General features: G+C 57.2%; 2 protein-coding genes across 10 annotated transcripts in view; one reads left to right on the plus strand and one right to left on the minus strand.

The window, feature by feature from the left end:
* CXCR5 (C-X-C motif chemokine receptor 5) overlaps positions 1-8,860 on the plus strand; it is a 13,382-nt gene extending 4,522 nt beyond the window's left edge. For all 3 annotated transcript variants that reach the window (XM_023644938.2, XM_023644939.2, XM_070272860.1), the window contains exon 3: positions 6,091-8,860. In XM_023644938.2, coding sequence (XP_023500706.1) covers positions 6,091-7,158 — 1,068 coding nt within the window. In that variant the 3' untranslated portion in view covers positions 7,159-8,860. The remainder of the gene's footprint in view (positions 1-6,090) is intronic.
* Positions 8,732-22,585, minus strand: part of BCL9L (BCL9 like) — a 28,373-nt gene continuing 14,519 nt past the window's right edge. For 4 of the 7 annotated variants that reach the window (XM_023644942.2, XM_014741207.3, XM_070272857.1 and 1 more), the window contains 8 exons: positions 21,617-21,718; positions 19,959-20,344; positions 19,132-19,251; positions 15,891-16,101; positions 15,639-15,723; positions 13,247-15,539; positions 12,519-12,800; positions 8,732-12,085 (listed from right to left, as the gene is read on the minus strand). In XM_023644942.2, coding sequence (XP_023500710.2) covers positions 10,992-12,085; positions 12,519-12,800; positions 13,247-15,539; positions 15,639-15,723; positions 15,891-16,101; positions 19,132-19,251; positions 19,959-20,344; positions 21,617-21,642 — 4,497 coding nt within the window. In that variant the 5' untranslated portion in view covers positions 21,643-21,718 and the 3' untranslated portion in view covers positions 8,732-10,991. Of the gene's footprint in view, positions 12,086-12,518; positions 12,801-13,246; positions 15,540-15,638; positions 15,724-15,890; positions 16,102-19,131; positions 19,252-19,958; positions 20,345-21,616; positions 21,719-21,910; positions 22,061-22,585 lie in introns of those variants that run through there. The other 3 variants (XM_023644945.2, XM_023644944.2, XM_023644943.2) reach the window with 2 other exon arrangements.

Genomic DNA, 22,585 nt, shown 5'->3' on the forward strand with positions numbered 1-22,585 from the left:
GGCGGTGTGCGGTGAATCTGGGCTCAGGCACACAGATCACAGTCTGCGTTAGGAACTCTTGTCTTCCTCGAGAATACAGACTGGCTGATTCCACTCCTCTGGCAAAACAATGTGAAAAATGGCCATGGATTCAGCACTGAGAATCAGGACACAAGAATGAGCCTTCTTTCAGGAACGATGGGACAAAATATTTCAAATCAGTACAGACTGAGGAGATGGTTTCAAGATGTTGCTGTACACACCTAGGAGACATGTCTACCTGTCCCTCGGACTGTGTGACTCTGTTCCCAAAGCGCAAATTGATTTGGGGTGCCAAGTGGGGGTGCTCTTAAACCTAGACTCAGTTCAGAGGAAAGGATAGCTTAAAGTCTCCCCCAGAAGATCATCCAGAGTAGTACCATGTTTCTAACGGACAAAACCCTTAGGTGGAGATAGAAGAGGAGACTGGCAGGTTTGTTTCTGAAGTGTTGGCTAGGGGACAGGAGGAAGATGTGACAAATGGCAAGCCAGAATCTCATATGATCTTTAGGGAGTGTGGGCCCTCTAAAGGAAGAATGAGGTAAGGGATATAGACCTCTACCCTAGCCCCTTGGCCCAATCTCATTCCTCCAGACCCCTGCACCCCTCAAGCCACTGAAGGCTGGAATGAGAGATGCCCTGGCTGGCGCCACTCACAGCTCCTGACTCTTGGCTGGGAATATCCAGACAGGGACATAAAGGAGATGGAGCCTGTGTGCTCTCTACGGCCAGAGCAATGATCCGCATCTGTGCGCAGATGCCTCTTGCAGCCAGAATGACTCAGGGCCCTGGAGGCCTGGAGTTTGGCCTGAATGAGCCATGTACTCAGCAGCCCTGGCCCCTCCAGGGGGCTGAGAAGCAAGGTCAGGCTGGGGCATTCAGTGGCTTCAGGACAGACAGACTAGAAGCAAACAGCTCCCACCAGGTGCTGAGCTAGATGAAGCTCAGCCTTGGGCAGGGCACGACAGCCAGAGAATCTGAGCATCTGGGAGCTAGGAGCAACAGGCATTTGAGGGCAGGGCCCAGCCTCCTTTCCAGGGCAGGAATCCCTTCCCACACACTTGGGCTCAAACATTCCTCTTCCTCTCAAGGGCCTCAACCCGTGGTTGGACAGTTCTGGCTGTTAGAAGGTTCTTTCTCCTTTGACTGAAACACCCCTGATCCCAACCTCTGCCCATTCCTCCTGGTCTGCCTTCAAGAACCTCACACAATCAGCCCATCCTGCCCTCTTGCCCAGGGGGCCTCTTTCCAATCCTTGAAGAAGACGGCTCTCCTGAACTCAATCTTCTCTTCCCTAGACTCTACGGCCCCGTACCTGAAGACTTCCTCCCACGGTGGGGATTTCCAGGCCCCTCAGCAAACTGGTCACCCTTGTCCAGACCAAACAAACTGGGTTGATGCCAGCTGCCCACCTACAGGTTTCTGTTCACCTAGAATAAGGCAGCCCTTCTGGCAGCCACGTCACCCTGTTGACTCATTTTAATCTTGCAGACAACAAACTCTCGGGTCTTTTTCTCATAAACTTTTGTTAAGCCAGGTCTTCCCTAACTTGTCCCTGGACAGTTGAAGTTTGAAGCCTGAGTCTAGGTCTCTATATTTTTCCCTATCAATTCCATACAGTCAGTTTGGGCATGTAGTTCCAGGGTGTGGAGAACTCTGCATTGTCTGAAAGCGTCCACCAGCCATGTCATCCAAGACAGGGCTGAGAGTGTAAAAGAGGAGAGGATCCAGGACAGACCCCCGAGGAATGCCCTAGACACGCCCTGCCCAACCTGCTGACACAGAATCCCAGGCAGCAAATGTTTGCTGAGCTTCTCACTGGCCAGTGCAGGGCAGCGAGGCAGCCTCATTATTTGGAGAAGTCAGAGGGGGCTTGGAGACCTTAATTATCCAGGGGGGGGCCTGGGTCCTACAGTGGCTCTTGAGGAAGGAGAGAAGAAAGACGCAGAAGGAGGAGGGGAGTGGAGGAGAAGAACAACATTTGTAATCCCACCAGGGGCCGAGCACCTTGATCTCTTCCTCCATCTTCCCTTCTCCTGGGACCTCAATACCAGGACACAAAACGTTCAAGCCCCTTCTCCTGCCTCGTCCCCAGCGCTCAAGCAATTTTCTACTGGATTCCTGGCTCGGTGCCCAGTTTCATCTGGTCATCATGTTTTCTTGCTTCTTTGGGGCATGAGTCCCTGGCCTCTGTGTAGGCTATTGTCTGCTGGGTCCTTACCTATGCCACACACTGTCATGGCCCCACCTGGGCACATGTCTGTGTCTATACAAGGTGCATGCTGCTGTCAGAGTGGGTGCATGCTGAGGACCTTGGGTTCCTGCAGCTTTTCCTGTCAGAGAAGGAGTGAGTGCTTGGCCAGACCACCTGCACTGTGCTCCCTCTGGGCGTGAGTCCCGGGGGGCTCCCTTCTGTGCCCCACTCCCCATGCTATTCAGGATTTCTGAGTCTCAACTTCCCACCAGACCGCAGCCAACCTTGCTTTGATACCTCTCTCCATGGTTTGGGGAAGGGTGGGGGTGTCTGATCTCCTAGGTATGGGAAGTGGCTTTAACAGGTGCCACATCTGAGCCCCCAAAATGTCTGTTTGACACCTCCTGCGGAGATGTACTGCCAATTCCCGGCACCCCTCAAACCAGCTTCCTCCCATGCTCCCCTCTCTGCCTGACCACCTTGCCAAACAAATACCTCTTGGCAAGAAGGAAGAGACGGTCCCCCCACCCAACCCTCCTCTAAACCTGGGTTCTCAGGAGACAGGGACTCTGGGGTCCTGGGGACATGCTCCACTGCGTTGACTTTAAATGAGCAGTAAACCAGTCAACCTGGATGTTTTAGAGGGGAAGGACTTGAGTGGTTCTCATAAAGGGCCTTTGGGACCAGACAGGCTGTCTGCACCTAAACCCTCCACCGCACGTGGAACAGCCGGGCTCTCACCACTGCGAAGTTAGGTGGAGTCCTGCCCCACAGACTGCCCCAAGTCTGGCATCTCTCCTCTCTGTGTCTGAATTGCTTTGCTCTGTGTGAAGACTGCTCGTCTCACTGTTTGCCTCTTTAACTCCTGCTGAATTCCAGGTCAGGGCAAATGGTTATATATTCATTGACGATACTGGAAATAGCTCCCAATACAGAGAGAGAACCCAAGATAAGCTCTAGGCTCTCAAGGGCATTGGGAGGAGGAAGGAACTGAAGAAGGATGAAAAGCAGTGTCTGGGTCTCCTCTGAGCACAGAGAAGGACTTGCCTAAAGTCCCAGAATACAAGGGCCCCTGGCCTTTCCTGGGAAACTGCTCTCAGAGCAGTTCAGCACACATCTGTTGCATGTCCATCACGTGTAAAGCACATGATCCTGTAAGGGAGACAGAAGGCCTGCCTCCAGGAGCTCACCGTCTAGGGTGGAAATGGACATCCCAACCCTGAGTGCCTAACAAAGGCACATGTAATGCAAGAAATGGGAATGTAATTCCGAGCGGAAGAGCTAGGAAGGATTTAGGAAGGTGGGCTTGAACTGGGCCTTGAAGGAAGCATAGGCATTAGATGGTAAACTTGGAAAGAAAGGACTGCTCAGCAACAGGAAGAGTTTGAGGAAAGTTTTGGAGACAGGAATGTGTCAGGGTGTTGGGGGCAGGCAGCCAGTAGAATGATGAACCTGGAGGGTAGGCTGCCTAAAGCGGTAAAGTAGAAGATGAGGTTTGATGGTCAGAGGAATATATACTTTCTGGAAATTTAAAGGCCCTGTTGGGGAGTTTAGACCTCACCCTGCAAGTCCATGGTTTTCAAATGAAAATAGAACCTTTTGTTTTTCCTAAAGATTGGCACCTGAGCTAAAACTTGCGAATCTCTTTTTTTTTTTTTTTTTTGCTTTTTCTCCCCAAACTCTCCCCAGTACATAGTTGTATACTTTTAGTTGTGGGTCCCTCTAGTTGTAGTATGTGGGACGCCGCCTCAACATGGCCTGATGAGTGGCGCCATGTCCGCGCCCAGGATCTGAACCAGAGAAACCCTGGGCCGCCTAAGCAGAGCACACGAACTTAACCACTCAGCCACAGGGCCAGCCCCAGAACCATTTTCTTAAACAAAAGCTTATGTGTGAAATACCACATGAGACAAAAGTGGAAAGCTCTGGTTTAAAGGCAGGGAGGGGGGATTGGTCCCTGCCCGGCCCTGGCCCCAGGAGAATCCTGCGACGAAAGTCCATGGAATCTTGCTGTATGGGATGCCCTGCAAATGGCTCTGAAATCTAGCAATATGGTGAAACACCCCCTCAGAGGACATGCAGACGGGCCTCATTTCTTTCTGAGCACGGCATTGCCTTCTGTCGTGTGAATGCACTGGCGTGGCTTACTCCAATCTTCTACTGATGAACTTGATCATGAACATGAATTTTTCTTATAATTGGCTTTGCTATTCAATGTTCAATGACATTGAAGAAAAAAAAAAGATAAAGACAAACAGAAAAGAAAACCACTGCTTATAGGTAACAGAGAACCAGTAAAGGACTTTATGCAGGAAAGTAATGTGATGGGATTTGTGGGGCCTCTGCGTAGCAGATGGACGAGAGTGGAGAAGTTGGCAGGAATGGCACCTGGGGGAGACAGTAGTCCTGAGAATTAGGGTGAAGAAGGGCTGGACTGAGGTGATGGCAGAAGGTTGCTGGGGGTGGGGGGTGGGCAGATGGACCTGCCATTGCACTAATGTATACCCCCATCTCCTTCTCCCAGCACCTCTTACCCCAGGGACCAGAAGGAAAGACCCAGATTGGGGAAGGGGTCTGCCCATCACTGAGAGTGAGCATATGACCAACAACTGGGGCCTCTGGGTGCTGGTGCATCCACCCCCTGCTTGTGAGAGACCCTCAATCTCCTGGAAAGAGGGCAGCATGAGACCACCCAGAGCCTGGGGGCAGAGTACCATCTCCCATCCTCTCCCTCCCTGAGGCTCATCGTTTATGGAAGCATCTTTCCGAACCCACACAAGCTGGTTATAAATGGTTTTGAAACGCCGTGGGGAGGGATCTGGTTTGGGGAGGGGTGGGAAGAATAGAGCTGGGAAGTGAGGAGGAGCAGGTGCAGGGGGACAGCTGTGAGTGAAAGGTATGAAAACAGGCACTGTGTCTTCCTTTGCGGTTAGCTGAGTAAACAACCTGAGTGCTAGGGGGTGGGGAGGGGACAAGGGTGGGGAGGAGGAGGCTGGGGAGGAGGGAGCTTCCGGAGACAGAGTGGGCACATCCCCTTCACTTGGAACAGGCTCCCCCCACCCCACCCCCCGCCCCCACTTCCTTCTGCTTCTGGGCTTTCTGCTTCTGAAGCTTTCCTTGCTGTCAGCAGAGAAGGGAGTTTGCTAGTGATGGGAAGTAGCAGGGAGGGAAGCCCAGGCAGTGCTGCGTGTGCTGGAAGCATTGGCTCTGCAGTTAGATCAATATGGGTTCAAGCAGACCTGATCTTTAGCCGGACTCACCAGTAAAATAGACATATTGCATATCTTGAGCCTGTCATGCAAATTAAACAAAACAGAGGCTATTACTACAATTTCAGTTATAGTGAAGACAGTCAGGAATAAGGAACAAATCAAGAGGAAGCCAGTGGGCCACTGCAGCATCCGCCCCCTCAGCAAGATCCTGGGTTTTAGTGCCTACTGTTCTGTTCAGAATTGGAACAGATGGCTCCTTGTCCCAACCACCTCCATTCCCAAAAACGAAGTCCTGATTCCAGCCCCTGAGTCTGCAGCCTTCCGTACCTGAGGACACACAAACACAAAATAACTTACGGATGCACAGCCCTTCAGAGTTTACGAAGCATATCCTCAGTATGTATCTCCTTTCATCTTCGTCACGACCCGGTGAGGAATTGGTCCCTTTTATAGAGGAAAACTGAAGTTGGGAAAGGCAAAGTGACTTGCTCAAGGACACACAAATGGAAAGTGGGGTTGGGTCAGTGGGATGTATTGGGAGTGCTGGGACAAAAGCAGTTAGCCTCTGGGTGGGGGTAGGAAAAATCTACAGGAGACTCAGCATCCTTCTCCAAGAGGAAAGCCAGGTCCTCACTTCCTTCCCCTTCTGTCTCCTTGCCCCTGCAGTACAAGGAATTGGGCAGCTACAATGACAGCTCGGAGCCCCCCGTGGTGGAAAATCACCTCTGCTCTACAGTTGAGGGGCCCCTCCTGACCTCCTTCAAGGCCGTGTTCATGCCTATGGCCTATGGCCTCATCTTCCTTCTGGGTATGATGGGCAACATCCTGGTGCTGGTGATCCTGGAGCGGCACCGGCAAACACGCAACTCCACCGAGACCTTCCTGTTCCACCTGGCGTTGGCTGACCTCCTTCTGGTCCTCATCCTGCCCTTTGCTGTGGCCGAGGGCTTTGTGGGCTGGGTCCTGGGCACCGGCCTCTGCAAAACTGTGATCGCTCTGCACAAGATCAACTTCTACTGCAGCAGCCTGCTCCTGGCCTGCATTGCTGTGGACCGCTACCTGGCCATTGTCCACTCCGTCCATACCTACCGCCACCGCCGCCTCCACTCCATCCACATCACCTGTATAACCATTTGGCTGGCGGGCCTCCTCTTCGCCTTGCCAGAGCTTCTCTTCGCCAAGGTCAGCCAACCTCATCACAATGGCTCTCTGCCCCGCTGTACCTTCTCCCAAGAGAACCAAGCTGAAACCAATGCCTGGTTCACCTCCCGCTTCCTCTACCATATCGGAGGATTCCTGCTGCCAATGCTGGTGATGGGGTGGTGTTATGTAGGGGTGGTACACAGGCTGTGCCAGGCCCAGCGGCGCCCTCAGCGGCAGAAGGCAGTCAGGGTGGCCATCCTGGTGACGAGTGTCTTCTTTCTCTGCTGGTCACCCTACCACATCATCATCTTCCTGGACACCCTGGCGAGGCTGAAGGCCATGGTCAATAGCTGTGATCAGAATGGCTATCTCTCTGTGGCCATCACCTTGAGTGAGTTCCTGGGCCTGGCCCACTGCTGCCTCAATCCCATGCTCTACACTTTCGTTGGCGTGAAGTTCCGTAGTGACCTGTCACGGCTTCTGACCAAGCTGGGCTGTGCCGGCCCCGCCTCCCTCTGCCAGTTCTTGCCTAGTTGGCACAAGAGCAGTCTCTCTGAGTCAGAGAATGCCACCTCCCTCACCACCTTCTAGCTCCCAGCTCCCCTCTGTTTCTGCTTTCCTTGGCGGATGCAGTGATGCTGGAACCCCTTCCAACAGGATCTGGGAGTCTAAGAGCTCACCTTGGCCAGTGTCCTCATATGGGGCAGCTAGATGAACCAACTCCTCTTTCCAGGAGATCCCTGCCAGCTCTTCTCCCAGCCCTGGGACTTGGCTGGAGTCCAGGTAGGCGAAAGCAGCCCAAAGGCAAAGCAAAGGACACCTGTGCCTGCCTACATCACCTTGGGCTGAGAGGACCCCACACAGCTTCTCTCATCTTAACCATCTAAAGCTCAAGAAAGAACTTTTACTTCTGCCCTTGCCAATAGGGAAAGTCAATCCCCTTCCAGAACACACTCTATCATCTTTTGGGCCACTGACCTCCACGACTACCCACCTCTCCTCCTACCCTACCTGCTGAAAGAAGCTAGAAGCTGAGGACCAGGGGATGGATGGAGGTTAAGGCTGAGGAAAGACCAGCTGGCAACAGAGTGTGGCCTTAACATGTCTCAGTCCCTAAAAAACACAGACATTCTGCCAGGCCTCCAGCCTGCAGCATCTTGACCAAGCAGGAAGCTCAGATTGACCCAGTCCAGGTAGCTGCCTCTGGTTCTGACCAAAATGGTGCTGGGCCAGCCCCATGTCACTGGGTCCTTGGAGGTCTGCAGATTGAGGACAGACTTCAGGTGCCCTCAGAGACCAGGCAGTGTCCCAGGGAAGAACTAGAGCCAAGCCGGCAGAGAGGAGCCCAAGTGGGGCAAGACAAGATTCCCCTTCCCCAGCCCTACGGAGGGACAAGTACAAACCGAAGCCAGCTGTTGTCTCTGCGCAGGGTACAGAGCTCCCAGGGTGGGCCAGGGGCAGCTAGATCTAGGGCCCTGGTGGGCCTGGGCACTGATGGGGAAGGAGCAGACTCTCTCCTCCCTGCCCCCATCCCTGCAAACTACACAGCAGGGGAAACTCCTCAAGGAGCAGAGGCGTCTTGACTGCAGCACACGGAGCACTTAGCCAAGAGTCAGAAGGGAGATGGAGATCCCCTGAGGAGCAAGACAGACTGACAGGGGCCAAGGGGGTCATCTCATCCAGCTCCCTGCCTGCAGGCCAAGCCCAGAGCACGCAGTCTGTCTGGGCCTCAGCAAGCGCTGCAGCATCCCCTTAGGAAGGACGGTGCGGAAAAGCAGGTCTGGGCAGGGAAGTCCCCAGGCCCCAGGAAGCAGGGCCCTGCCCCCAGAGGATACCACTCAGATGGAACCAGAGGAAGCGGCTCTGCGCTCGCCCGCCTGCCCGGGAGGGCTGACCCTCCCTCCTTCCCAGCCTCTGTCTGTCTAGGGAGGGACGACAGGGACCCCAGCACTTGCTGAGGAAACTTCTGGGTTGCTCAGTCCCACTCAAGCCAGTCAGCCAAGCTCCCTAGGAGGCCCCCATTGGGGAATCAGAGCTGTGACCAGGGGACAGTGTCTTCACGTGGAACAATGGGGAAACCCTGGAGCCCCCCTTTTTTCTCCTAGCATCCAGTGGTAAGCTGGGCAGTGGAGAAGCCAGACACGGAAGTAACAAGGCAAAAGGCTTGATTTTTAATTTTCTCTTTTTAATAAAAAGGCACCTATAAAACAGGTCAATACAGTACAGGCAGCACAGAGACCCCCGGAACAAGCCTAAAAATTGTTTCAAAATAAAAACCGAAAAGATGTCTTCACATATTGTATTTATATATTTATATTTATATATATATATTTATATAATGGTACAAAATGGCTGGGGTTATGGCCATGGATGGAGGGAAGAAGTAGGCTGGCCTGTGGAGTTCACCTTGGAAAGCTAGTCTGATGGCGGAGGTGGGAGGAGAATGGGGAGGCCACTGGGTCCTTGGCATTCTGACCCCTCTCCTCTGGGCAGGAAACAGTCAGTTTGGGGAGTCTTGGGTCAGGGGTGGGGGGCTCATGGGCACAGGGCCCAGGTTGAGGCAGGGCAGGCAAAGTGCCTGGCAGGATGGAGGGCAGGTGGCCTGTGAACAGAGGCCGGGCCCTGGCCCCTGGGAGGTGCTGGGGGGGCAGGAGCCTGCGGCCAGCCCTGGAGGAAGCGCTTGACCTGGCTGACGGTGGACTGAGGACAGCACCAGACTGGGAGAAGTGGGGGCAAATTCCCTTTGTTTCACAGCTGCCAACGCGAGACCAGGCCCTGCAGATCAGGAAGGCTGGGGACGGGGCCATAGCAGAAGACACTTTGTCTAGAAATGGCCCTGGGCCCTGGAGGCGGGGCGTAAAAGGCCTCAGCCAGGGAACTGCCTTGCCACCTCACAAGGCAGGAAAGGAAGTGAGAAAAGGAGAAGTGTTTACTCCTGGGGCCGAGGGGGGGCAAAACACTCAGTCGTGTATGGCTTCAGCTCTCACCAGAGGCATTGGGGAGCTCTTCTGGGGAAGAGCAGGGGACTGAGGGAGAGGCAGTGGCTGCGCCTGGGTGGGCAAAGAGCCCTGAGCCCTGGGCAGAGGGTCCTTGCCAGTAAGTAGGCAGGCAGAAAGGAGGTGGTAGGACACTCTCCTGCTCCCTGTCCAACACCTTCTCTATTCCATCCTCAGGGGTGGAGGCTGGAGGGAGACAGACTGACTCAACCAAACCCTTTTCCTTCCTCCTTTGGGCAGAAGCAGCTGGTGGCAGCCTCTGGAAGAGTCAGGGCCCTGGGGGTTACCTGGCCCAGGGCCATCTGGGCCACCCTGTCACTCCTCCATGGCTCCACTCAAGGGGGCCACACAGCCTCCACCTCTTCCTCCTTTCCTTCATCCCAGACTGGGGACCAAGGACTTCAAGTTCTGGCTAAGATGTAGCAGCAGGGGACCCTAGACATCCACAGCTGGGAAGCCAAGGCCCCATGTTACCTGTGTGGGGCAAACACGCATGCATGTGCACGTGTTCTCCTGGATCACTCAGCAGCAGACAGGCTGCCAGCCTGGGGGTCTCAGCATGCTGGGGCTCTCCAGGTGGAAGCCCAGGTAGTCTGACCTCAGTTTAGTGGTGGGGCATCTGTCATTTCACCATTTGGCGAGGGGGCTGGAATGGTATCCTTTATGGACCCAGGGACACCGTGAACAGTGGGTAGGTGTGCTGTACTGCATGTCCCTGGGTCCAGGGGAATGGAAGGGGCAATAATTTGAAGAAGGGGGGAAAGGTTTCTTTTATCCTTTTTTTTTGTGTGACTTCTATCAAAACACAGAAATACAGCACACGCACAAACCGGCACAAAAGCGCAGCGCTCTATTTACAGCTACGGCTGGCACCTGCCCACCTGGCCAGCCGCCTGCAGGGAAGGGTGGGAGAGGGGTCAGCCACATCAGCAGGGAGAGGAAATGAGGCAGGAAAAGACAGAAGGAAGAACGCAGGAGCAGAAAAATCAAGAGGAGGAAAGTGACGCGGGAGCAATGAAGAGATAGGAGACAGCAGCAGAAAGGAAAGGGACGGGAGGGGGACATCTTTCCTTCCTCTCTCCCCCAAGGATTCCACACAGGACTCCTGAAGCATAGCTGAATGACGGTGGGTGCAAAGAAGGAAGGAAAATAGAGGCTCCATAGGATTGGGAGGAGCCAGGGAGGGGGCAGTTGTGGTGGCCGAAATGGAACAAACAGCAATCCAAAATCCCCACCCCCCAACTCTGCCACTTCCCCCAAAGCTGCCAGCACATCTGGTTTCCACAAATGCCACTCCCCACACAAGCCCCTCCCACCCCGTCCACCCCACCCCTTGACCCAGGCCATCCCAACACTGGAGGGGAAGAAACTTTTTTAAGGTTATCATATTTGCAATGTTGCCCCAGCTCCAGCCCCAAACGGGGACTGCTAGAAGGGCAGGTTGGCCATGCTGCCCGGCGTTGGGAGGTAGCCCATCTGGCTGTCCAGAGACACACTGCGCTGCCGCAGGGGGTGGGACACCATGAGGTTCTGCTGGGGCGGGGGGCCCATGAGGGAGCCCTGTGGGGAGAGCATGTGGGGGGGCTGGCTGTAGACCTCACCCCCCACACCCCGTTGCTTCATCAGCATGAAATTCTGCTGGGTCATGAGGCCTTGTGGAGGGGACATGACCCCCTGGTGCAGGCCGTGGGGCACCATGCCCTGCTGTGGGGGCACACCTGTCCTGCCCAGCAAGGACATCTGTCCCGGGTGGCACATGGACATGTTGAGCCCCCGCTGGACACCCTGCTGGCCCGGGAGGTTGGGGGGCCGGGAGGGAGTCTGCTCCGCCATCATATTCTGCAGGTTCATGAGATGCAGATTGGGGGGCTGGGCCTTGGGGGGCTGGTTCTCGCTCTTGGGGAAGTACTGGAGGGTGCTGCTTGGCTTCTCAGAGGGGATGATCCTCGACAAGTCGAACTCAGGGATCCCCGTCGGGGTGGGCCGGATCACCTCGCTCAGCTCGGGGTCGTTCAGCACTGATGCCACCCCAGGAAGCACGCCTGGTGGGTATGCATCGCCCATGCGCCCTGCCATGGTTTTGCCCATCAGGTGCTGCTGGGGGGGCATGGGGCCTGGCGGCTGGCTGGGCAGGTCCTCTGGGGGCAGGGGCATACCTGAAGGATAGTGCTGCTGCAGGCCAGGCCCAGCGCCCGCACCCCCACTGGGAGCCATGGCACCATGGGGCTGCTGCAGCCGAGGGGGGAAGGGCATCATCTGGGAGGAGCTGGGCACAGGGCCACAGGGGGCATTCAGGGAGTCTGGGCCCCCTGGAGCCATGATCATCGAGTTTTGAGGGGGTCCTCCTGTCCCCTGCGCATTGGGGTGCAGTGGAATGTTGGAGCCCAAAGGGGTGGGGGAGGGCAACATGGCAGGCGGGGGCTCATGGGACAGGGGCTGCTGGCCTGGCAGGTTCATGCCCATGGGACTCTGGGCAGCAGCTGAGTTCAGGTGCATCTGGTTGGGCTGGTTATTGCTGATCCCTGTGGGGAAAGATGGAAAGGGGGTCAGGAATTGTGTGCCCCCAGCTGGGGGAGAGTGCAGAACTGAGTCCGTCCCCGGTCCCCAGCCAGGCTGGTGCCAGGGGTGAGGGCTTTCACCATCGGCCTCTGCTGGCTGCGAGGGAAGGGACTTGAGGCATTTAGGTTAGAAGCCAAGAGATCCGAGTTCTGGCCCAGTTTGCCATGGACACATCATTGGATGTTCGAAAAACCACTCAAGTGCTCTGGGCTTGGTTTCACTAAGTGACTACAAGCGAGAACTGTGTCCCAGGACATCACACCCCACTCCCAGGGCCCTCTGGAAGCACATACAAGCCAGCATGACCACAGGGGCAATTGCTGGCCATGGCAACTCTTCCCATTCCCAATGCCCACATCAGCTCTTCTCCCTGTGGCCCCCTTCCTGTCCTCGCACCTGGCCCAGAGCCCTGCGGTGGTGGTGGCGGGGGTAGCAGGGGCCGGTCGGGCAGCAGCTCGTCATCTGAGGTGGCGATGGTCTTGATGGCATTGTGGTAGAGTGGGGTGGAGCTGGGCATGGCATACTTGGACATCTGGGACATCATCAGTGACAGGGGGTTCTGGGAAGGCGTGGGGTCTGGGGAGGAAGTGAATGGCAGGCTGGGGTTCATGAGGCCACTGGGAGGGTTGGCGGGAGGCGCTGAGTTGCTGCTCCGGGGGCCGCTAGGCGGGAGGGCACCTACAGAAGGGGGGAGACAGAAAAAGCAGAGGGTGACTGGGAGGGGAAGATGAATTGGCTGCTCACATTGGGGGTTTAGAAAAAGTCACCTCCCAGATCTCCACCTGACTCTTCCAGGCAGACCTCTACTGAGATGTCCTACTCAACACAGGTCCCTCATTAACACTACAGCCCACCCATTTGCAAGCAACTCCTGCAACCTCAGTGCCCCAGGCAGTGCGGAGATCCCAAGTATGACCCCCTTAAAATGCGTCTGAGATTAACATGGTGTCCCGTGAGAGCCCACTCACAGCTGCCAACATCTGCCCCTCAAGCAGAGCCAGCCACCTCTGGGTCCTGGTACTGTGATGCCTTAACTCATGCCCCTGCCCCAGCATGAAGACACCAACCTGGGAGGCTCCCAATGCCCCAGTCCAATGCCCCCTTGCCCGGCCCAGCTGACTCACTCTGTTCCATACTGCCCAGGGTGGTGGAAGAGTTCATGTTGAGAGGCGGCTGCTTGTTCTGGGGGACCCCAGGGCTGGGCATGGCTGTCTTGGGTGAGGCAACCCAACCTGGAGAAGGCACCGCCATGGAGGGAGACTTGAGCCTGCTGGGTGAGCCAGTGGGTGAACGGACACTGAGGGAGGAGCTGAGGACCTGGGGCGACTTGAGAGGTCCTGGCGGGTTGGCCGAAGGCAAGGGCACCATCTGTGAGGGAGTCTGGGGTGACTTGAGGTTGGCGGAGGGCGAGGTGACCAGGGGTGAGTGCACCTGGCTAAGGGTGGGCGATTTCAGATGCCCCATGCCTGGCGAGCCCATCTGATTAATACTGATGGTGAGGTCTGAAGGCCGTCTGCCCAGCCCCCGGTTTGGGGCTGAATGCACAGACCCGGGAGGAGGATTGGATGCAGGAGGCAGAGGCATGTGGCTGAGCCGAGTGGTGCCCACATTGCCCATGGGCATTGAGCTCTGGTCAGGGCTGAACATGTCTTGGGTATTGCCCATGTCCTGGGGCATGGCTTGGTAGGGTCCCTGGCCCCCAGAGAATCCCTGCTGGCCCTGGTTAGGAAACTGTGAAGGCATAAGCATCTTCTGCGGGCCACCCATCATGCCACTGCTGTTCTGGGCCCGCACCCGGGCCATCTCCTCAGGACTGAGGCCCTGTGGCCCCATCATGTCCCCAGGGCCTCGCATCTTCTGTGACATCAGCATCTGCTGCTGCGGGGTCATCTGCACATTCAGGTTCATGTTCATGTTCATGTTCACATTCATGTTCATGTTGAGGTTGCCTGGCCCCATGGGTGGGTCCACCTCCCTCAGCCCAGACTGCCCCATGGGGGGACTTAGAAGGCCCCGACCTCCACCGAACTCCATGCCCATGGGAGTGCCCGCCAGGCCCTCGCCACCAGCCATCTGCCCGGGGAACATGGCCGGATCCATCTGCCGGTGCGCCTGCATCATCCGCTCCATCTCCATGCCCTGCCCCAGGCCACTGCCTGCCATGCCCAGGGGGCGCTGCATGCCCATCGACCGCTTTTCCAGCAGCTGGTGCCGCAGCAGCTCCTCTCGAACCCGAGGAGTCATGAATCGCTCTGCTTCACCCTGCCCACCTGGGTAGGGCACAGCATTCTGGGCAAAATTGCTAGGCCCCCCCATGGGGGGCAAATCTTCAGTCCAGCCCATGCCCGGCCTCACAGGCCTTTGCATGGTATTCATGGGCACCTCCATGGGCATACCCTGCATGCCTCCAAACCCAGGTACCCGTTGCATCTGGTTGCCTGGGAAACGAGGGCCAGGGAAGGGAGGTCCGCCCCGGAGCTGCATGGGATCTTGGACATCCATGGGCCCCCGCAGCTGTGCACCCATTCCAGGTGGCCACTGATCCCCAGGCTTGCTGTGGTAGGGAGGGGGCGGCCCCCTCACCATCATGCCCCCCATGCCCATCATGTCCTGCAGAGGGCGGCCCCCGTGCAGCCCAATCTGCTCCTCCTTCCGCCGTTTCTCCTCGTAGTACTCTTCCTGCAGCTTGCGCCAGGCCACTTGCTCAGGCGTCAGGCTGTCCTGGCCCAGCCTCTGCATCATCAGGTTCATCTGCTGTCCCATGTCCCCACCTGGGGGGTGCCCAGGCACTTCATGCTCCAGCGGGGGACCCCCTAGGCTCTGTGTCTGCGAAATCATGGACTGCAAGGGCTCTTCGTACTTCTTCAGCCCACCGGGAGGGGCCACAGGTGGCTGCTGGGGGGCAGGAGGGGCTTGTGCTGGTGGTCCCCCCTCACCTGCTCCTCCCGGGGGCCCCTTGAGGAAGGGCTCGGTCTCCCCGCTGCGGAGCAACAGCCGCTCGATGTCTCGCAGGGTCTGGAGGGAACGCTCCCGATGCTCCAGCTGCTCCTTAGACAGGCCCTCAGAGCCCACGAGGCTCCGCTGCCCATTTCCTGAGGGAGCTGTCTCCCCTAGCAGGGCAGGGCCAGGGGCACTGCTGGGGTCTCCTCCAGGAGGCAGTGGGTTGTTGGTGGTGGCAGCCGTAGGGGTGTTAGGGTGGGTGCCCGCTGTCCCACCACCCGTGCTGGCAGCTCCCACTGAGTTAGGCGTCAGGTCCTGATTGGTGTCCTCAGGAGGCCCCTCTGAAGGCAGAGCAGGTGGGGCACTGCCAGGGGCTGGGGGTGGTGGTGGCGGCAGAGTAGGCGGCTGGGACTGCGGGGTGCCTGCTGACGGTGTGCTCAGGGGTAGCGGTTCTGGGGTGGGTGGCACTTTCGGGGCCTGCAAGAGAACAAAGGCAGAGTGAGACAGGTAAGGGGATGCATCAGCCAATTCGGCTATTCACAGAGGCGCCAGACCTGGGCCAGGCTCCACACTCACCTGGTCAAGCTTGGCCCGGGGCACGTTCTGCTGATGGTAGGCAAGGATGGAATCGGCCCGGCCCTGCAGCACTGCCTCTGCGGCCCTGCACCGGAGGATTGGGCACAAACAGCTCAGAGAGGTGGGCAGGAGGGAGCCCTTGCCCTCATCCAATGCAACCCAACCCTGGCCCCCCTACACACGCTCACTCAGGCCCCCAGGCTGAGGGATGCTGGGTAGACGAGCAGGATTGACCTCCCCTGAGGCACTTACGTGTTGGCCAGGTGGGTGGTGAAGACGTACACAAACTGTGAGGGAGGCTTTCCAGGGACACCCCCGCCCCCACCTCCGGGGGCATCAGACCGAAGGCCTGGAGGGGGCCCATGCGGGGGGCCTGGTGCACTGCTCTCACTGAGGGGCAGTTGGGCGGCTTGGCTGGGACCCAGCTGTGGGGCCGCCATGGCTGGGTCTGCTACATTACAATCTGCGTGAGAGAGGGGAGAGAAAGTGGGTAAGCAGCTGCCCCGCCCCCCCACTGCCCCCTCCAGAGATGCCCAGGGACACAGAGACTCACTGTTTTATAGCTCATGCCCACAGGGTCACCCATTGCCACAATCTGGTGTTTTCACTAGTGTGGTTTCCACACTTACTTGCCCTAGACCAGTCTCTAACCAGGATGGAAATCATGGTAACTACGTGGAGAGGAGGGAGAGGGAAAATGTGACCCAGACAAACCAGGCTCCCATGCGCCCAGCATTCTGATGGACACTTATAGATGCGATTGCATCTGATCACCACATCCCTGGGAGGAAGGTGTCACACACTCCACCTTACAGAGGAGGAAACCGATCCTTGGAGGGATGAAGTTACTCACCCAAGGTGTCACAGCCTGTCAGCGCAGAGCCAGTCTTTGAACCCAGGCAGGGACTGCAAAGCCCTGCTCTTAGCCCTGCTCTGACCCCTCCCGCTATGGTCTGTGTGTGCGTGTGTGTGTGTGTGTGTACGTGCAGACGCACATTGACCAGGTAAAGGGAGAAGGCAAAGAGGCTGCACAAATCGACGATTCAAACACTGAGTGGCTTTCATTCTAGCCCCACCACTGACTGACTTGGCGACCTTATGAATAAGACACGTTGTCCTTCTAAGCCTCAGTTCTTCTACCTGTAAAATGGAAACACTAACTCCTGCTCTGCAAGGGGGCAGGTCAGAGAAATCTACTTATACAGAAAGTTGAGAACCAGGTCACAAACTAAAAAATTGTTTGGAAAACAGAGAGAGTTAGAAAAGGCTGACAAACTGGGGTCACTCCCAGGGAAGACTGGCCACCCTTAGCACCAAGAGAAGTTTTGTTCCACAGTCACAAGCCTGACTCTAAGACCTAGCCTAGCAAAGAGCTGCAGTTGGTCATTGTTGGGTCTAGGGGAGTGGGTTGACCCATTCCCATGCCAGGAAAACCAAGTCTAAGTGCCTGGCCTGCAGACAGTGGGTGCCAGCACTCTCAGTTCGTAGTAGGTGAACCGCCTGAGGTTGCCTCCTTTGAGCCAGGGCAGCGGCCACCATCCCCCCGGGACCCAGCGTGAGGCTGCCCTCCTCGGATAAATCTCCTCTGACAATCCTACTTCCTAGTGGCCCTGCTCTGGCCCTTGTCTCTCCAATTTTACATAGAATAACAGACCCAAAAGTTTGAGGGGGACTTGAGAGCTAACCTCAGTGTGTGAGGGCTGCCCTTGGGAAAAGGAAGGCGCACACAGAGCTAGGACTCCTGGGGACAAGTTATGGGGAGGGAGGCACATTTTATTCCAATAAGGAACTTTCTAGTACAATAAGAACAATAATAAAAGCTAACGTACTGTCCTAAGTATGTTACATGTGGCAATTCATTTACTCCTCACACCAACCCTATGAGGTAAATATTACTTTTATAGATGCGGAAACTGAGGTTCTTCCCCAAATTTACACAAATAATAAGCAGAGGACTCAGGACATAAACCAAGGTGGTCTGACTGCAGAGTCTGTGCTCTTCACCTCTATTATCCTGCCCACATTAAGAAGTCTTTGAGAATCTAACGGTAGAACAATTAAAATAATCACAATGATTGCCTCGGCATTGAGTATAGGAGGTTAGCAAATTCTTCTTTTTTTTTGAGGAAGATTAGCCCTGAGCTAACTGCTGCCAATCCTCCTCTTTTTGCTGAGGAAGCCTGGCCCTGAGCTAACATCCATGCCCATCTTCCTCTACTTTATATGCGGGACGCCTACCACAGCATGGTGTGCCAAGTGGTGCCACGTCTGCACCCAGGATCCGAACTGGCGAACCCCAGGCCACCGAAGCAGAACATGCGCACTTAACCGCTGTGCCACCAGGCCAGCCCCAGCAATTTCTTCTTTGTAGTTCTCCATGTCTTCCAATATTTCTACAATGGCGCAGCCTCATGTTATAAAAGTGAATTGGAGGGGGGGAGAGTCTGTCCTAGGAGGCAGTGACCATCCCCATCTATCACTGAAGGGTTCAGCCAGGGGCTGGTGGACCACCAGTCAGTCTCCTGGGGGGAACCTAGGACCAGATGACGTTTGAAGTCCCAGCCAGCTGCAGAAGCTTTGGTATTTGGTCCCATGCACCACCTCCACAGACACGGTCCACTCATTCCACAAACACCTGCTGAGTCTGTTTCCTCCTCTGCAATGGGCACCACAATAACACCTACCTCACAGGGCTGGGGTAAGGATTAAATAAAACAAAGCAGCAAACTAGCCAGCGTAGTTTTTTCTTCCTTCTTTCTATGGTCCCTGGCTTCAAGAAGTTCCTAGTTCAACATTCTCTGACTAGTTTCTTATGCATTAAGTTGTTTCTCCCCCAAGACACATGTAAGCTTTGAGAGAAAGCACCAAATAAATTTGTATGGGCTTCCCAAGGGCAGATGCATATCTGGTTCTCCCCCATCACTTGCATGAGGCCTACATGCACGCTGATCATGATGAGAGCAGAGGGTGTCCACCCATACCCACTCCTCATCCTGGTGACACACTCCATGCACTTGCCACGAGTCAATTACAGGTTAGGGGAAGGGCACCAGAGACAGCCAGCGTCAGTTCACACCCAGGCTTAGCACATTTTTGCAAGGCAGAGCCAACTGTCCGGCTCCCAGTGATGCTAGATCCTTGCTGCCCTCCCTCCACTGACCAGTAGGTGGCAGCATAGGCCAGGAATTCATGGGAGGAGGTGAAGCTGGTGTGGCCAGGAGAGGCCACCTGAGGTTCACCCAGCCCACCTGGGTCCCTAGGGAGAGGGGGATGGGGGGACACTGAGCACCTGGAAGGCAGGGGCTGGGCTGTCACAGTGCAGGGAGGGACTGAGTCTGAGAGATGGGCTGGGAGAGAAGGAGCCTGGGCTCTTGACCTTGCTCCTTGCCCCCAGCCTTCCAAAGCCCTAGGTAAGGAGTGGGAGGCTCCCTCAGGGCAGCCATCCCCTGGGAGCACCATGGGCCACAGCATCCTGGCATCGGTGAGCACTCACTGTGGGTGGCCCCAATGGGCTTGTCGTCCTCCTCGCTGTCTGGTCCTGAGCACCATTCGTCCCCACTGTATGGCTGCTTCCGCTCCAGCACACAACGCCGCTTGCTCCGGGGTGCCACCTCTGCCCAGGCAGGACGGAGGCAGGCAGGGGTCAGAGTGAGTATCCAGAGGCCCTGTCCTCACACACGCAGGGTCCCTCCCAGGACCATTCTCCCAGATGCCCATCCCAGAGGGCATTGCCCAGGCCATGGTGGGCACTTTGCCAGCCTTTGGTCCCCACCACACCACCATTTGTTTCTGATTTCTCTCTATAGCCCTGCTGCCTGTTTCCCCTCCCCCACCCAGCACCAAGCACAGCATAATCCCCAACCACAACTGGTTCTAATTAGGGCTGGGGGGGGGGAGGGGGAAGCCGCTGCTACTCTTCCAGGCCCCAGTGCCTGCTCAACAGCTCCCACCAGCTGGGATACCCGGAGGTTCCTGGGAGGTGAGCGGGTCTGCTCCTCACCTAGAGCACCTCCCTCTCCCTGGGGGCTCTGGTGGGAAAGCAGGAGAGGAAGGAGACTGACCATAAGCCCCATCACTCTGTGTGGCCCTTCCATGGGTGGCACCTAAGGATGAGAAATCTCTACCCTGGGCAACCCCAATCTTGAGAGAATGACCAGGTTGGTGGATAGAAAGGAAGTAAGAGAAAGGTGCTCCTGCATAAATGCTGGAGAGGAGCAGGGGAGGAGGATTAGGCGAGGTGGGCAGAAAGATGGTCTCTCAGCAGTTTTGGGCTTTGGATTGTGGAAGATGCTGGGGTCGTGGGGATCAGGGCATGAGTACCTTTGGCCTCTGAATCCAGGGATGGGGTCCCAGCCTCTCGCTGCTCTCCAGAGTCCACAGACACGCTCCGCTCCCTCTTCACTTTGCCCTTGAGCGAGCTGAAAGGGGGCACCCCTGCCTGGGGGTTCTTCAGACTTGAGTTGCTAGGTGAGATCTGGTTGGCCTTGGCCCCATGGTTCCCCGCCCCCACGCCCTTCGAGCCCAGGTTGCAGGTGGGTCCTTGGTTCACATTCTGGTGCTGGGATTGGGCCCCGCCATTCCCTGTCTTGCCATGATTGGTCAACTTATTTTCTGGGTGCATTGGCTTGGCTGGGGCAGGGGGGCAGTGGCCGCGGGGGGACAGCGGCGGGCTCCCTGGAGCTTCTCTCCTCCTGGGGTGGGGTAACCTGGGAGAAGGTGGAAGAGACATGAAAAGTTAACCTTGCTAGGGGTTTAGTAGGCCTGGATTTTAACTGCCCTGTTCTGCTTCACCTAATGGTGGGGGAGGTAGGGGCTGAGTGGCATCTTAAGACCACCAGCTATTCCCTACCTCCCTCTATGGCTCCTCAGACAAGAGCTGATGCTCTACCTTGGGGAGTGAAGATGGGGCAACCCCCTCCACTCCCCGGCCCCCACAACTCAAATGAAAATCAGGGGCCTTGCAGTGGCAGAATCCACCCCGCCCCCAGGCCCAGCATCCTTCAGACTTCAAGCCTCCATGGCAACCCTTCTCTGCTAGCACCTGACCAACACTTAAGCATCCTCTCTGCTAAGGTTTGCTCTCTTCAAACTCCTTCCAAGGTCCCCAACCTCAACTTTCACGTGTTCCAACACCAGCAGGGAAGGGGCACAGGACCTGAGGGTCACTGCTCATGCCCCAGCCCCATTCCCTTGGGGAAGTGGGGAAAAGCACATCAGAGAGTGGTACCCACTAGTCCAGACAGCTCCAAGAGCAGGAGGGGAAAGCCTGGAGAGGGTCCACCGGCAGGCCTGGCGGGCAGGCAGGAGCAGGAGGAAGGCGGGGAGGCGAGTGGTGTGTGGAACAAACTGGAGTGCAGCTCCAAGCCAAGGATTCCTGCAGCCTAGGCTGCGGGCCCTTTAAGCTCCAGCCTGCTCCCCCCACCACCTCCCCCTCCCCGGAGACCTATTAATAGCCGCTGGAAAGATCACATCACGGGAGAGGATATTTATCCCCCCTCATTCCACACCAGCTCAGATTTATTTCAGCTCTGCTGTCCTGCTGCTGCCGCCTGGCCCTGTCTGCCGGCTTCTCCTGGGGAAGGGGAGGGAGGCAGGCACCGCCCCTCCTTCTAGGGCCCACCCTCAGCTAGACTGAGGCCAGAGGGCCTCAGTGTGCCCAACGGTGGGCCTGACAGAGGGCCGACAGTGAGGTGGGTGGGGATCTGCTCAAGCCATTTTTAAGAGGAAAGGGCTAGAAGGGACTAGAACAGCAGGCATAGCTGGTTGCCATTCCTCTGTCCCCAGGCACTAAGGCTGTGGGCTCCTGCTTGGGGCAGGCCTTCCCATTCTGACACCCCTTTAGCCACCAGTGGCCTGGAAGCCAGGTGCCCAGGGCAGCTCACTCTCCAAGCCAGCACAGCTCAGCCCTATCACCACTGGGCCCTTCCCTTCCCCACACTCCACACACACACATCCCGCCCTCCACGACACCCACACACCTTGTCTTGTTAGCCAGGATCCTCATGGCTCCCACACACAGTGGGGCTACGGCCCCTGTGCGTGCCCAGGGCCCAGCCAGGTACTCGGTACTGGAGCACGGACTGCAGCAACAAGCCCCAAAGAGAAAACTTGTGACTTGGGGAGGGGGTGTAGGAAGGGGAGGGGAGAAGGGAGGACCCGACAGCCCTGGGACTAGGGAACTGGATAGGGTAGGGTGGGAATGGAAAGGAAGGACTACTAGGTGGGGTCTCATCCGAGAGGCCGTTCCTGTCCCCATCCCTCCCGCACCTTACCCTCAGGGAGCCTGCGGTCTCTAGCAAGGCCCCCGGGCCGCAGAAGCAGAGTTCACTAAAAGGATAGTTGCAAAGGTGCCCGCGTGGGGCGGCCGTGAGGTCTGCTCTGGCCCCCCGGGGGACTCCCGCTCCCAGGCACGCCCCTCACTCGGGGTGGGGAACCCCTCACGCCCCGCTCCCAGCGCTGCGCGCCGCCCCGCCCGGGGCGCCCCCCGCGTGGAGGAGGCCGCGGTGGGGGCCGTGCCCCGCCCCGCCCCCGGCTCGAGGCCTAGCCCGTGCCCATCCCAGCAGGCCCGGGCGGGCAGCGAGAGGCCTGGCGGGGCCCCGGGGCTGCAGCTGGGCTCTTCTGGAGACCAGTAACGCTGGCTCGGATTCCTCCCCGACCGCAAGAATGCAGGAGCCTCCCCTCCCCCGCCCCGCACCCCACCCCCGCCCCCTCCGGCAGCGCCCGAGCGGAGAGGCAGAGCGAGCGAGCGAGCGAGCGAGCTAGCCAGGGAGCGGCAGGCGGGGAGCGGGAGCCGGCGGCCGCACGCGCCGCCCGACGGACACGCCGCGGCGGGCGCGAGGGGCCGGGCGCGCCGGGCTCGGGGCCCAGCGCCCGAACTCTGAGTCTCACACACTCACAGCTCACACGTGGACGGGGAGACAAAGACACGCACGGAGCCCAGGACCCTG

The sequence above is a fragment of the Equus caballus genome, chromosome 7, assembly GCF_041296265.1.
Source record: "Equus caballus isolate H_3958 breed thoroughbred chromosome 7, TB-T2T, whole genome shotgun sequence".
NCBI classification, from domain to species: Eukaryota; Metazoa; Chordata; class Mammalia; order Perissodactyla; family Equidae; genus Equus; species Equus caballus.